We start from the raw sequence: 16,144 nt of genomic DNA, 5'->3' as shown, positions 1-16,144 counted from the left end.
TTGACACGCCTCTTCAACATTGCGTGGAAGTCTGGGACGGTGCCAAAGGAGTGGCAGACTGGGGTGGTGGTTCCCCTTTTTAAAAAGGGGGACCAGAGGGTGTGTGCCAATTATAGGGGTATCACACTTCTCAGCCTCCCTGGTAAAGTCTACTCCAAGGTGCTGGAAAGGAGGGTTCGAACCTCGGGTTGAGGAGGAACAATGCGGATTCCGTCCTGGTCGTGGAACAACGGACCAGCTCTTCACTCTCGCAAGGATCCTGGAGGGAGCCTGGGAGTATGCACAACCGGTCTACATGTGTTTTGTGGATTTGGAGAAGGCGTATGACCGGGTCCCCCGGGAGATACTGTGGGAGGTGCTGCGGGAGTATGGGGTGAGGGGGTCTCTACTCAGAGCCATCCAATCTCTGTATGACCAAAGTGAGAGCTCCGGGGTTCTCGGTAGTAAGTCGGACTCGTTTCAGGTGAGGGTTGGCCTCCGCCAGGGCTGCGCTTTGTCACCAATCCTGTTTGTAATATTTATGGACAGGATATCGAGGCGTAGTCGGGGTGGGGAGGGGTTGCAGTTTGGTGGGCTGGGGATCACATCGCTGCTCTTTGCAGATGATGTGGTCCTGATGGCCTCATCGGCCTGCGACCTTCAGCACTCACTGGATCGGTTCGCAACCGAGTGTGAAGCGGTTGGGATGAGGATCAGCACCTCTAAATCTGAGGCCATGGTTCTCAGCAGGAAACCGATGGAATGCCTTCTCCGGGTAGGGAATGAGTCCTTACCCCAAGTGAAGGAGTTCAAGTACCTTGGGGTTGTTTTCGCGAGTGAGGGGACAACGGAGCGGGAGATTGGTCGGAGAATTGGCGCAGCGGGTGCGGTATTGCATTCAATCTATCGCACCGTTGTGACGAAAAGAGAGCTTAGCCAGAAGGCAAAGCTCTCGATCTACCGGTCAGTTTTTGTTCCTACCCTCACCTATGGTCATGAAGGCTGGGTCATGACCGAAAGAACGAGATCCAGGGTACAAGCGGCCAAAATGGGTTTCCTCAGGAGGGTGGCTGGCGTCTCCCTTAGAGATAGGGTGAGAAGCTCAGTCATCCTGAGGAGCTCGGGAGAGAGCCGCTGCTCCTTTGCGTCGAAAGGAGCCAGTTGAGGTGGTTCGGGCATCTGGTAAGGATGCCCCCTGGGCGCCTCCCTAGGGAGGTGTTCCAGGCACGTCCAGCTGGGAGGAGGCCTCGGGGAAGACCCAGGACTAGGTGGAGGGATTATATCTCCAACCTGGCCTGGGAACGCCTCGGGATCCCCCAGTCGGAGCTGGTTAATGTTGCTCGGGAAAGGGAAGTTTGGGGTCCTCTGCTGGAGCTGCTCCCCCCGCGACCCGACACCGGATAAGCGGACGAAGATGGATGGATGGATGGATGAAATGTTACTAGCTTAAAATAAATAAACTTTTTTTTTTTCTTCTTTTCTCAACAGAAACATAGAAGGTAATGCTGCCTCTCTCTCATTGAGGACACAATCGTCTTGTCTTTTCCTCTCATGTAGGGTCATACAGTATATTCAGAGAAAGGGAGAATACCTGCTTTAAGTTAAGAGAAGAAGTTTCTAAATGTTCAGACTGATCTCATGAAATGGCATATGTATGACAGGCTTGGCTTAAGAAAGTGGACGTGTATGTTTACGCGAAGCCATCGTGTCATGTTGAAATGATTTTGTAAATCTTTTTTACAAAAATTGTATTTGTTTGATATAGTGTAACGTAACAAATGTTCCTTCTCCTTTTTGAGTTATCTGCTATACCATGAGTTTGCTAGTTTGACTGATGTAACTAATGATTTATGTGTGTGTGTATTTAAACAGTCAATTTGACATATAAAATGATAGATGCCAACATAATCGGAGGGTTCATTTATTGCATTTGCATCTATAAATTCTACTATGTTGTCATTCAAGCCGCCCACTTAGTGCCAACAGAAAGAATTCCAGTTGTTGACTAAGCATTACAATTGTGTGTTTACGCCTCTAGAAAATAACTGGCAGAGACCTGTTCCTCAGTTGGAGTTTCACTTTCCTCTCCGGAGAGCAGTGCGGCAGTCAGACTGACGGCAGAGCTGCAGGCCGGATCACTCTCTGGCTTTAGCATACACAGGTAAGTACAGTTATTTATGTGTTGATGTGTGTTAAGTGATACTAAAATGTATACATAGTTGTTGCTTTAGCTTTCTAAAACTGTTTTACTTGTCCCGCGATCTTGTTTTAGTTTTAGTCTTTTGCTGAAAATGTATAATTTGTACATTTTAGTCATTTGAATTTTGTCCGTTAAACATATTTCAATCCTAAGAGACATTTTTGTCTAATTTCTGTCATCAGGGTGGCTGGTGGCATAGGCAGTATAGGCAAATGCTAGGGGCGCTCCAAGGCCCACACAACATTTGTTCACAGAGGACCATCCTTGTGCGAACTCAGTACAGCTACATTGTGCATATTGCATTGCAACATAGGAGTGTACTTACTTATGCCCCCTGTATTTTAAGGAAGAACATTTATTTATTTACGATACATTATTCATTCACAAACAAAATTGGTGTCCATAAAGGTTGGAATGTTCCTGTTTTTTTTAATTAAGGCATTAAGATCAATTTCCAAAGATGATTTTTTTATTTTTTCATCTTTTTAGTCAACTTTAGCATGGGTGTCCTAATGTTTTCTCATGACTGTATATATACTTTATTTATAGAGTACTGTATGTCTGTTGTCGTTGCAAATGAGAATTTGTTCTCAATCGACTTACCTGGATAAATAAAGGTTAATTATATTAATATATATATATATATATATATATATATATATATATATATATATATATATATATATATATATATATATATATATATATATATATATATATAAACCTTTAATTATCCAGGTAAGTTCAAAACATTGCATTGGGCATTCATATCTTTAAAGAAATCTTGCACTTGCACAATCACTGGTTCAAAAAACAAACATATTGTGAAATATCATTGAAACGTTACTTTAGATCACCCACACATAAGCTACCCATAGTTTCACTGGGTCATCGTTCGTACAATCATTAAATATTGTAGTACAAAATAGGTGATACATGTTTCATTATGGTACTACAAGTAAATACATCCCTGTTAAAGTACTGCAGTAGTAGAGCGAATACTGCATACCAATGTGGTAGAAGTAAATATATATATATATATATATATATATATACACATATGTATATATATATATATATATATATATATATATGTGTGTATATATATGTATATATGTATATATATATATATATATATATATATGTATATGTATATATATATGTATGTATATATATGTATATATGTATATATATATATATATATGTATATGTATATATATATGTATATGTGTATATATATATATATATCTATGTATTTATGTATGTATACAGTATTCGCTCTACTACTGCAGTACTTTAACAGGGATGTATTTACTTGTAGTACCATAATGAAACATGTATCACCTATTTTGTACTACAATATTTAATGATTGTACAAACGATGACCCAGTGAAACTATGGGTAGCTTATATGTAGGTGATCTAAAGTAACGTTTCAATGGTATTCACAATATATTTGTTTTTTGAACCAGTGATTGTGCAAGTGCAAGATTTCTTTAAAGATATGAATGCCCAATGCAATGTTTTGAACATTGGACAGCCTGTGTTACAAGTGATAACTGTTTTGAGTTCTGTGTCTAGAGTTTTGAAAAATGACATCAAGGTTCTGAAATTAGTAGCAAAGTGATTGTAAAAAACTGTATTATCAATACCCTGTAAAGCGACTTTGAGTTCATGAAAAGCGCTATATAAATTCCATTTATTTTTATTATTATTATTATTATTAGTTCTTCATCCATGAAGATAATACTTCTCCAAAGTGCCAGATGCCATTGGAGGTAAGCATTTACCCCAGTCAAGTCAGTTACAACGAAGGACTGCAGTCATGTCAAGACACTGCTGAGAGCAATGAGCACACAGACGAGCTTCCCAGAGACAGCTTCTGACAGTTTGTACAAGAATTCTTATATTGCGCAAACTGTTGCAAAAGCTGTCGGGTGGCTGTTCTTTTGAGACCGGTTGGATGTGGCCTAGTGCAGGATTCTCGTAAATCCACATTGCAGACAGCTTACGGTTCAATTCCTGGGCAACTGCTCTGGTAGACATCCGAGCCCTCAGCATTGCAATGGCACACTCCCTCAGAACAACATCTGTGGGGTTGTGTTGTCTGATTAAACTGTTCATTTTAGAGGGGACTTTTATTCTAACCAGCCCAATGCGTAAGCATATATGTGTAATAATCATTTTGTTACATTAGAATCTTAATGTGCCATATGTGGTGGATTATCTTGACAATGAGGAAGTGCTCACCAGGTAAAAGCCTTTCGTGTGAATAGAAAAAAAGTCTTTTAAAAGTCTTTTATTTCAACGTGAAAAATGGGAGCGGAAAGTATATATGAAAGCATATGAAATGTTATTAGCTTAAAATAAATAAACTTTTTTTTTTTTCTTCTTTTCTCAACAGAAACATAGAAGGTAATGCTGCCTCTCTCTCATTGAGGACACAATCGTCTTGTCTGAATTCAACTGATTACTTAACTTTTTATGGCCAAACAGTGACCTGGTTGCATCTCTCGGCTGATGTTTTATTTTCATGTAGATGTAACAATCCTCAAAGTAAAGCTTAAGCACTTGGATTTGAAATTAAACAATCATTACAAAACCTCATAATGATTGCTTAGTGTTAAATCCAATGTGCTGGATTACAGTACAATATTTACACTTGTTTTATGGCAGTTCATTTGATGCATTTCCGCTTTAAAGTTATCTAAAATACTGGTTACTCTTTCTTTTCCTCTCATGTAGGGTCATACAGTATATTCAGAGAAAGGGAGAATACCTGCTTTAAGTTAAGAGAAGAATTTTCTAAATGTTCAGACTGATCTCATGAAATGGCATATGTATGACAGGCTTGGCTTAAGAAAGTGGACGTGTATGTTTACGCGAAGCCATCGTGTCATGTTGAAATGTTTTTGTAAATCTTTTTTACAAAAATTGTATTTGTTTGATATAGTGTAACGTAACAAATGTTCCTTCTCCTTTTTGAGTTATCTGATATACCATGAGTTTGCTAGTTTGACTGATGTAACTAATGATTTATGTGTGTGTGTATTTAAACCGTCAATTTGACATATAACATGATAGATGCCAACATAACCGGAGGGTTCATTTATTGCATTTGCATTTATAAATTCTACTATGTTGTCATTCGCCCACTTAGTGCCAACAGAAAGCGTTATAGTTGTTGACTAAGCATTACAATTGTGTGTTTACGCCTCTAGAAAATAACTGGCTGAGACCTGTTCCTCAGTTGGAGTTTCACTTTCCTCTCCGGAGAGCAGTGCGGCAGTCAGACTGACGGCAGAGCTGCAGGCCGGATCACTCTCTGGCTTTAGCATACACAGGTAAGTACAGTTATTTATGTGTTGATGTGTGTTAAGTGGTACTAAAATGTATATATAGTAGGGATGCACCGAACCCAGATTTTTGGGGTTCTGCCTAATACCGAACCCACTGATTAAGATTCTGCCGAACCCCGAACCGAACTCTAATCCCATTCTTAACACAGTAAACACATTAATGAAGTAAACAATGTCCACAGTAGTGCATTTTTCATTGTATTTTAACTGTAAAAAAGAATAGGCAACATTATGCCTGGCACACAAGTGGGAAAACCAGTTAAACCGGTTTAACTGGTTTTGTTTTGACTACATTTGAGGTGCAGTAGGCCAACACATTATGTGTGGGATAAATAAAAGTCAAACTGAGAAAATAAGCTTCATATGTTCTTCACTTCAAATCACTTGACTTTTGCTGCAACTCACTTCATAACTTAACCGAGAAATAACAATAAGTCGCCCGAGAGAAAACGAGGATCAGCACTTTGCTACAAAACATTCAATGGCCATATGGTCATAACAATAGTGTATAGGCTACCATTAGACAAAAAGCGCGATTCTGGGTCGACACAGACATAAATTAAACACAACTATAATCAGTTGACGCATGACTGACGTTTCATTTTTACCCCCAAAACGGAATAAAGCGTTAAGTGGGGTCATGCCAGTTTGTTGTACATCAGTTAGTTTTCGGTATGTGAGGCAAAGATGAACCTACTTTACAGTTTCTAGGTTTGCATTTGCCCATGTGAAATTGTAATATCACCAGTTGACATGGGCGTATATTTCTGTCATATGTAATTTAGACTAAATATCCAATATATAGATAGAAATCACAAACACATACAGTGGTGTGTAGTGTAGTGGTATAGATGGTGTATGTTAGTCCGTCAATTTTTTCATATTATTTATTTTTTCCCTTCATACAGTATGTGTCGTATTTGTGTGGATAATGCTTAACGGACACATGTAAGTGCTACTGCAGTTGAGTTTTCTGACTCTACTAGTATGAGAAAACAGCCTTTAAAGATTACAAATTTCCACACATTTTGCATGACATTATGTGATAGGGTCAAAATAAATAACAGATTAACATGAAACTTCCCCAGCTAATTACTTACATTAAGACATATATTTTTCCTACAATCATATGGGATATATCATATCCCAGTTTGCTAACATTTTAGATACAGTGTTGTTTTAATGAAGTGTTTACTAATGTAAATTCACAAGACGATGGATGATATTTCGCAACGACAACGGCTAGTGTTTGCATGAATGTCTGTCGGGACCAGAATTAATGCTTAGCAACTCGTTTCTATCGTCAAGTTTCACAAGACACTGACAAATGAATGTAAAATAGAGGCGAAGCTATACGAATGTTTATTTCCTGGTTAGTCGGGAATGGGTCCTGAAAGGCCACGCCTACACCAAATCTGACTCTATCACCAGTTAATTCAAAAACCAGTTAAACCGAAACACCGTTCGGTCGCTCCGCTCCCGCTGTAGGAAGACTTATTTCCAGAAAGAACGCTGACAGCCTGGGAGAGGCTCGGTCTGGTTAACACAAGTTTTTAGCTGTTACTGTCCTTCCTTTGCCGTACCTGAAGTTGCTGCATTTTGGCTGCTGTCTGGAGATTCCTTCATGCACAACTCGTATTCTTTCGGATGTTTCATACGCAAATGTCTTAACAGCTTATGTATTGTTTGTGTATTGTTTAGGGTCCTCGTCACCACGAGACCATGTAGCTGATTGAACATGAAGCTGGACTTGAACATGTAGCTGGACTTGAATCGCCTTCTTTTGACTGAAAGTGCTGCCAAACAACACTTTTTCTGCTCACAAGTTCCATTTTCACTTTCTCACAGCCTACTGCCGTTGCTAGGTTGCTACTGCATTGTGTCTAGCTCCAACTACGTCATTACTTTGACCACGTAACTCTACAAAGAGTAGTGAAGTAACAAGATAGTTCAGTCCAAGATGGCGGAGCTGCAGCTCTGTCATGGGTGCGTTTGTTTGCAATGGAACGTTCTATTGAGTTTCGCCTCTTGTTACTTCTATACTCTTTGGCAAGAGCAGAAACTCAACACAACGTTCGCCTCTTTTTCTCGAGTTTCGCCTCTCGTTACTTCTCTTCGGTTCGGTTCGGTCGAAAGAAATTCTAACGTTCGGCAGTATCCGAACTCCGTCAAAAAGCCCAAAGTTCTGCCGAACCGAACTCTGGGTTCAGTGCATCCCTAATATATAGAGACTAAAATGCTCACCATTGTAGGTTTGAAAGCTGGCAGGTGGCCAAAATGTGTCTTAAACTTTTGTTTAGTGAAGATAGTAGGCTATCTGAGGTTTGTCCACTGCCTTCAGTATTTCATGCTTTTTATTTCCACTTGGTTAAATGTTTTGCAGACTAGTGGCACAAATTAAAGCCTGTGATAGTCTCTTTCGATACAACCATTTTGAGTCACCAAAATCACGGATTTTCAAATTGACACATTCAATGTTAGCTGTAAGATACAAAAACATTATTTTGAGACGTTATAATAATGCAAAAACACATTTTTGTAATGACCCCTGTTGTGTCACACTTTCAGCTGCAGGGTATCCACATGTTGGCTCTGACTGAGGAGCAGCTTCTCTGCTGCATCTGCCTGGATGTCTTCATTGATCCAGTCACGTTACCATGTGGACACAACTTCTGCAAAATCTGCATCACGGAGCACTTAAATTTTAATTCCCAGCGCCAGTGTCCCATGTGTAAAACGTGTGTTAATAGAAAATGTAAGCTTGGGGTCAATACTTTCATATCTGAGATGGCTGCTCAGTTCAGAAAGTCAGCTGGAAGGACAGCCAGCAACAGCTCAGAGCAACAAGTTGACGTTTCCTGTGAAGTTCCTACTGAAACTAAACGGACAGCCCTGAAGTACTGCTTGTTGTTAGCATCAGGCCTTGCATGTGTCATCATTATCTACTTTACAATGAACCTAAAGCTTCATCAAACAGTGTCCAGCCTGAAAAATCATCTGCGGTTTGGGAATGTAGCAAGCAGCATGTGTCATGACATTGTTCCTCTAAAAGAAAACTATGAAACAAAGAAGATGGAGCTTTTGAAAATAGAGGCTGACATTGAGCAGAAGATCCTGGAGAGACAACTGAAAAATCAGGAGATTAAACACTGGGCATGGGTTAGCAATGAAGCCGCCAACAGAGAGATGGCTGTTGGTGTTCAGCTCTTCACTTCTTTGATACGGTCTTTGGAAAGATCCCAGGCAGAGCTCATCGGGATGATTGACGCAAAGCAGAAAACGACTAAGACACAGGCCAAAGGTTTCACCCAAGAGCTGGAGCAGGAAATCTCTGCACTAATGAGGAGGTGGGCCAAGGTGGAGCAGCTCTTACACCCAAAAGACCAGCTCCATTTCCTCTACAACTTCCCATCCATGGATGCTGCTCCACTCACCAGAGACTTGCCAGAGGTTTATCCAGCTTTGAATGATGGAATCCTGAGGACAGCTCTGGTAACAGCTGTAGATCAGCTGACAGAGATAATCCGAAAGGAGATGGAGAAGCTGCATGAAGCTGAGCTGAAAGGCCTCCAGCTGAATGCGCTAGATGTGACTCTGGATCCTGATACAGCACATCCATATCTTATCTTGTCTGATGATGGGAAACAAGTACACTATGATGATGCGAGGGAGGAGCTCCCAGACAACTCAAAACTATTTGAATTTGAACCTTTTGTCTTGGGAAAGCAGAGTATCTCTTATGGAAGATTCTACTATGATGTTCAAGTTAAAGGGACGACGGATTGGATTTTAGGAGTGGTCAAAGAATCCCTCAACAGGAAAGAAGTTCAACTAGACCCTGAAAATGGCATCTGGGTTCTATTTCATAGACATGGAGATCAGTACTTTGCACTTGTTGAAGGGTCTGACCCTCTCTCTTTGAATGGTCAGCCTGAGAAGGTGAGAGTGTTTGTAGATTATGAGGAGGGTCTGGTCTCCTTTTATGACTTAGATGATGCAGCGCTTATCTACTCCTTTACGGGCTGCTCCTTCACCGAGAGACTTTACCCATTCTTCAGTCCTTTTCCTAGTACAGATGGCAGAAACTCATCCCCTCTGATTATCTCTCCTGTCCATTAATTACATATTAAGTCAGATTAATCATTGCCTTTGCAACAACTTGCTATGTTTTACACTTACATCTGTTGTTAGGTGGTTACAGTAGTCTCATTGGGTTGTTGTAGATAGAAGGCAACTACATAAAAGTCTATTATGTGGTGTTAGTTGTTGAGATGTGTTTGCTAGGGTGTTTTCAATGGTTGTTAAGGTGTCACTAATTGATTGCTACATGTAGCTGTTGCTAGATTGCTCCTGATGCTAGAATGTTGCTGAGTTTTTGAAAGTGTTTTTTCATTGTATTTTAACTGTAAAAAAGAATAGGCGACATTATGTCTTAAGTCTTACAAAAGTGCATTGTATTTACTGAAGTAAAAAAAAAGCATGTTTAACATTGTGTATTCAAATAAAACTACGTGGCAACAGAATCTCTTAATTAGGGTTTAAATAAGTACATATACGTAAACAAGTCTAAGGTTTGTAGCTAAAGTGACCCACAGGACACAAACAGAACACAAACCACTGTCTACTGGGTAAAGTCCTGTGTTGTTTGACACATCCACCACCCCAACCTACTACATGGCCACCGGAAAAGTGTTTCTAATATACTTCAGTGGTCTCCGTCCAGAGCAACAGGATCTGTTGGTCCATTTCATGGCAAACAGTTCAATTGTCGTGGAAGTTTCCTTTGCAGCAGGGGGGATGGAGTTTTCAGAGTTTAGTAAATTGAAACAAATAAGACAGACTGAGAATAAAACCAAGTTGGGTTTTTGTATTTTATTAAAAACATATATATATTTGCAAATATAGGAGCAACATGATTTCACAAAAGGCCGCAGCCCAGTGTGGAGTCAGTTTCTCAAATGAGTGAACAGAACACTAGGCTTTTATGCATCTTCAGAGTGACAGCACACACGCACTTGGATTATTATGACGCTACAATTTTGACAGGCAATCTGATACACATGAAGACAATCAGAGAAATGCAAGAGACATCTTGGAGTCATCTCACCTCCTCCTCTCTGTGCGACTTTCACCCCCCAGTTACATCTTAACTGGCATGGGAAAACACGAGATAGTTTTAGGGTGACCTTGTACCTTTATCGGTTCAGGAAAACTCACATTTCACACAATGCTCACATTATGTTCCAGACTGGATGTCTCACAAAGTTAGAATCAAAATCTACATGTGGAAAACGAGATAGACTCTTTCAGCATTTGTGAGAGAATTAAAGTAGAACTAAAACATTAAAAAACAGGAATTATGCTTAAATGTAATTTTTCCCATTACACAGTGACCCTTCTATTTATTTTATTTCTATGGTTTCAGTGTTTTGGTTGTTTGCTAGACAGTAACTATTATAATAATGCAATAATGTGTTTTAAGATGGGTGTCCCGAGTCCCGATAAATATCTTAGAATATATACACTATATAAAAATATAATATGTATAAATACAATATAAGACAAAAATGCTCTGGTTTTTAACATTCACTACCAAAATGTCCCAGTTTCAACACAATTGAAATATTAATCGTAATTTTATACTTGTTTTTAGCATTTACGTAGACGTGTTTTATGTTCTGTCCCACTCAATATTACCTAACCCGATATAAAAACTTAAAGAATGCACTAAATGCAGGAATTCAACCCTGACTTGTGTCGTTGGTAAGCTGTTGTTAGCCTATGAGTAGGCAAGCGTCATACTCTTTCTGACAGGACCTGTCATTATGCTCATGGGACCGTTCGGTATTTATGGAATGGACCACCGGAGGGTCATGTCTTTTTATTCTTTGCTGAGGGGAGGGTCATCCAATTTTTTTTTATTCTACAGGGGAGGGTCATCCAACTTTTGTATTCATGAGAACAAACATTTCAAAGTGGCTTCTTTGGTGCATACTTTTGCATGTAGCTCCATGTAGCTCTCTCAGCCTCGGTCCCCCATCGCTAGCAGATGGGACTGACCCAACAAAAATTGCCCCATCCCCCACCCCCATTATGCACCACAACTGACCCTTCACCCACAATCACAGGTAGGAATGATGAGCTATAGCCGAAAAAGAAAGTACATTTTCTCTAAAGAGATGCAACAAAAATGCTGCATTCATGATGTTGACGCTCAGTAGGTGTGCTAAGCGTTAAAATAATTGTCCCTCATCCTGATGAAAACGCCTATTTTGCATGTGGGTGTGCATTAACACTAAGGGAAATATGGTCACCCTAGAGTGGTATCCATCCTCTCATTTAACTCTCTGCAAAAAGGCAAATAAGCATATTTCCCAAAATGGCCTAAAATGCCTAAAATCCCTTTAATGGTCATAAAACCTCCTTAAGGACCGCTGGACCCTCTCAAAGTCCAACTGAGACAGATAATCTCCATGTATTTCACTTGTCTCTCTCTCGCTCTCATTTAGTTTTTTAGGTAAATTAAAGTTTTGTTCTATAATCTTTTGTTTCAGAGACAGATAATAGAAGATAACAGATAAATCACCATCATCGTGTTTTACTAAATGAGGTTTCAATTACCCCGAGAGAGACGAGCGTATCAGTGATGTTGTACATGTCGCTCATCCCTCCTGCTCCATTAACTTCCTGTTTCTGAACCTTGTCTCTCATCTCCTTGACCGTGTCTGTTTAAATGAGCTGTCTATCAACCAGCGGGGCCCCCCGAGCCACAATTACTCTGACATTATTACCAAGAAGGAGGATTAAAAACTGTTTCAGTTCTGTCGGTGCACTTTCATGCAAGCATAAGCAGAAAAGCAGAAAACTACACCCGACACTCAGAGGAAATGCCAGAAAATTAATTTCATCTTTGATATGAATGAAAGAGAAGAATAAGCTAATGAGCTGCTTGTATATACTGTTCCTTCTTACTTATATCCCAATTTGTTTTCAATGATATAGAGCGTGCACTGTTTTGACAGTAAATTAATATAATACAAAAAGAAGATCAAGCAAGATTTGCAACAACAGACATCAAACTGTGACTTTGTGACTGTGAATACTTTGGCCAATTTCAATTTTGAAGTTTTCGTTTTTGAAACGTCTCCTGAACCTTCTCACGAATGCCATTTGTTTGGTTTTTCAAAATGTTCCAGCTCCAGGTGACTGTGGGGCAAAAATAAACCTGAGGACAAATAAAACCACAAGGATTACAACCTCCTCAAGGACCCCTACAATTTATCCAAGGCCCCTTAATTTTTGACGAAAATGCCCTCAAGGACTGCTACAATCTCAAATATTTCTACAACCATCTCAACACTACAATATTCACAATCACCCCCAAAACCTTCTCAAGGACTCCCACAACTTCTTACAACCTCTTCAAGGACTCCTGTCGCCTACTTAAGGACCACTACAACCCCTTTAATGATGCCTACAAGCTCCTCAAGGGCCCCTAACAACATCCTATAGGACGACTGGACCCTCTTAGGGACCATAGAATCTTTTTTAGTATCCATACATTGTACTCAAAGACCACCGGAACCTCTTCAAGGACCACTACTTGTTTATTTGTCTAAAAATGTATACTTGTTGCTTGTTCGGCTTTCATTTTTATTTTTATTGGGTTTTCTTTCCTTTTATTTTATGAATCCATGTGTATGTGTGTATAATATATATATATATATATATATATATATATATATATATATATATATATATATATATATATATATATATATATATACACACACACACACACAATATTTCTGTTTATCTAATATCAAGGGTTTCTATTTGTGTCTCAATTTGTTTCTACTTTCTCAATTGTGTTGTATTTCCACTATACTTATGTACATACTGTATGTGCGTTTTATGCGTGTTGCGTGTTTTTGTCTTTGTGAAGCACTTTGGTGCAAACTTGTTAGCTATATAAATGAAATAAACGTAGACTTTTGTTATGAACCTGTGATGAATAAGATCATTCTGGCATATAAAGTAGGCCTTTCCATCGATAAAAAATGATAAAATTAAAGTTGTACTTGTAGTTAGAAACTGCCGGCAGCAGATGGCACCAAATCACCATAAAACAAACCTGGTGTCCCAGATGCCTCCTGTCTGAATCCAGCTGGTTTTTCTTCTTCTAAATGATCCTGCTGTCAGAGTAAGACCGCTTCCCTCCATCACAGACTCTTTAGTCCTGTTTAGTCTCGCTAAAGAATCTCTGTCTGTTAAAACTTTGGATCCCTGCAGGGTTAACACCAGAGGATCTGGAGCTAGAACCATAATGATTTGTTTGTGTTTAAAGCCCAAAAAAATAATGCAAAAAGACATACCTTGTAATGTTATATTTGGATATTTTGCCTTTTATCAGTCTTCTTAACCTTATTTTATTCTTCTTAAAATAGCATGTATGTATGCACTTTGATTTCTATTACCTGTGTCTTTTTTTTAAATACACTGTGTAAATGAATGCAATGGAATAAATAAGCGCAATAATATAAATACTTTCAAACTATTCTGATGAAGTTTTTGCCACAGTGTCTTTTTCATGCTGCCACTTGGCAATTCAGTACAATTATTTTTTTTAATTCCTTTTACTGGTTTTAAAGGTACAATTTGTAACATTTCTGCTTTAAAATGTCTAAAAACAACCATTCCTATGTTATATATTTTTATGAGTTGTGTTCTTACACTATCCCAAATGTTTCCACCAAATGTCAAACCCAGAGAAATCTATTATTTTATTTTCAGACACGGCACGTTTCCTTTAGTCGCCCGTCAGTGGCGTCATATAACCTTTCACCCTCCAGTTACTCTAACTTCCGTACGAACACTGGCACCAAGATGATACGTTCAGGAGTAATTGTAAATCATACAATGTCACAGAAAAAAAATACTTGTAACTGTAATACTGCTTTTTTTTTTTGCCATACAGCATCATTTTGTGATTAATTACATCCCACTTTTTATCACAGTAATACAACAGAGACCTTATCTATTTTGTAAGTTCAATATCGATACCAGCTTAACGTTACTACAATGTGCTAACGTTGATGCTAAAGCTTTGTGGGTAACTATTAGAAATTCTTTGGTAACATTATGAGGTTACAACATCGTTCAACACGCTAATAGTTATTTTTAGTATGACTGTTTCGACCACAGCTAACAGGACTGAGCTAACCCACGAATAACTTCACTAGTAACGTTAACGTTAGTTGTATAGATAGACAATTAATCTAATGCTAATTTAGCCAGCTAGCACACCCCAGTCTGTCTGCCTCACTCCCCCGGCGCAGAGAGACTCAGTCGGGATGACAGCTGACAACAGCCCCGGGACATATAGCTAGCTAGTTACCGTTAGCCCCCAGTCAGCTTGGTGCTTACGACGCTAACGGCAGTTTAATTAAACGTCGGGAAACAGACCATATCAAACCCAGCACCGAGACACAACAGCGGTCATCCATAGCGGTAGCTACATCTCCGTAGCGCTACCGGTGTATGTGCCGAAAATCTCCTCCCTGCCGAATTTCTCCCCCCTTCGCGTTTAGCTGTCTTTACGCCGTTAGCTAAATTAACCCGACAAAAGGTGGGGGTTAAGCACCAAAACGAAGAATTAAGATTACTGAAAAGTGAAGGGGAGATCATTCCGGGCAGCTGGGAGATGTTCTGCTGCTGCACAACAGGCATCGACCGTCCTGGCTCGCTATCGCGGAGATTTCCCTGAGAATCCCCACCCACACCTGTCTCTCAGCCTCGTTTAGTAGCTAGCTAGCGTTACAACAAACCCCGTCCGCCCCGGTGTTGAAACCATCCAAAAGGTGACATTGATATGTGAAATATTTTGTGTTTTAGCTGCTGGCTACTGTTAGCTTGCTGGCTCATTAGTTAAATGGTCAGCTACAAATAAAAATCTAATCAAGAAAAACGTAATTATGTTTGGGAAACTGCAGCTATTGTATTACAATAACATGAATAAACGTAACGTGAATAAACTTGAATGGGTAAACTCGTCTGTGAACTGATGCATTCTAACCGGCAGCAGAGAATGTCTAATAAGGGGAGAACTTCCACTCTCGGGAAAATTCAGGGTTGGTACAATGGGGCTAATAGGGAGTGAGATAGGGAGTGAACAGGCTCTCCATAGACAGGCTCTGCCGGCAGCGAAGGTGCTTAACACTAAAAACTCCCATAATTCCACGCAACTTCCCAACGTCATCAAAAGTCCAGTTTTACCGTCCATTGTTTTGGTTGAGAGACCCCTAGCGGCAGAAAATTACATATTGTACGTTTAACTCAGACTGTTAATATCTATGTTTTAATTGTAAGCGCTACTAAAAATTAAACTTTATTGAAACGTACTCATAGACTGTTAATATTTACAGTCCATGTTTTAATTGTAAGCGCTATACAAACATTAAACTTTATTTATTAAAACGTGCTGAATGGGTCACTTGTAGGAGTCTCAAACTTCAAGATGAGGGACTTTAAATATTTGATTTCTAATAAAAGTCAGATCCATTAGCAGGTTAGGTTAATGGTCACAACACCCCAAAGGTTTTTCTAAA

The 16,144-nt window shown here is 39.4% G+C and overlaps 1 protein-coding gene across 1 annotated transcript; it reads left to right on the top strand.

The window, feature by feature from the left end:
- The first annotated feature begins 5,454 nt into the window (after window positions 1-5,454).
- On the top strand, window positions 5,455-9,834 carry LOC114550429 (nuclear factor 7, brain-like). The gene is made up of 2 exons (XM_028571210.1): window positions 5,455-5,522; window positions 8,106-9,834. Exon 2 carries the CDS (start codon window positions 8,121-8,123, stop codon window positions 9,654-9,656), a length of 1,536 nt encoding a protein of 511 aa, XP_028427011.1. The 5' UTR covers window positions 5,455-5,522; window positions 8,106-8,120; the 3' UTR covers window positions 9,657-9,834.
- Window positions 9,835-16,144: the final 6,310 nt, after the last annotated feature.

This window comes from Perca flavescens, chromosome 23 (assembly GCF_004354835.1).
Source record: "Perca flavescens isolate YP-PL-M2 chromosome 23, PFLA_1.0, whole genome shotgun sequence".
Lineage (NCBI taxonomy): Eukaryota > Metazoa > Chordata > Actinopteri > Perciformes > Percidae > Perca > Perca flavescens.
This window is presented reverse-complemented; position numbering and strand designations above follow the sequence as displayed.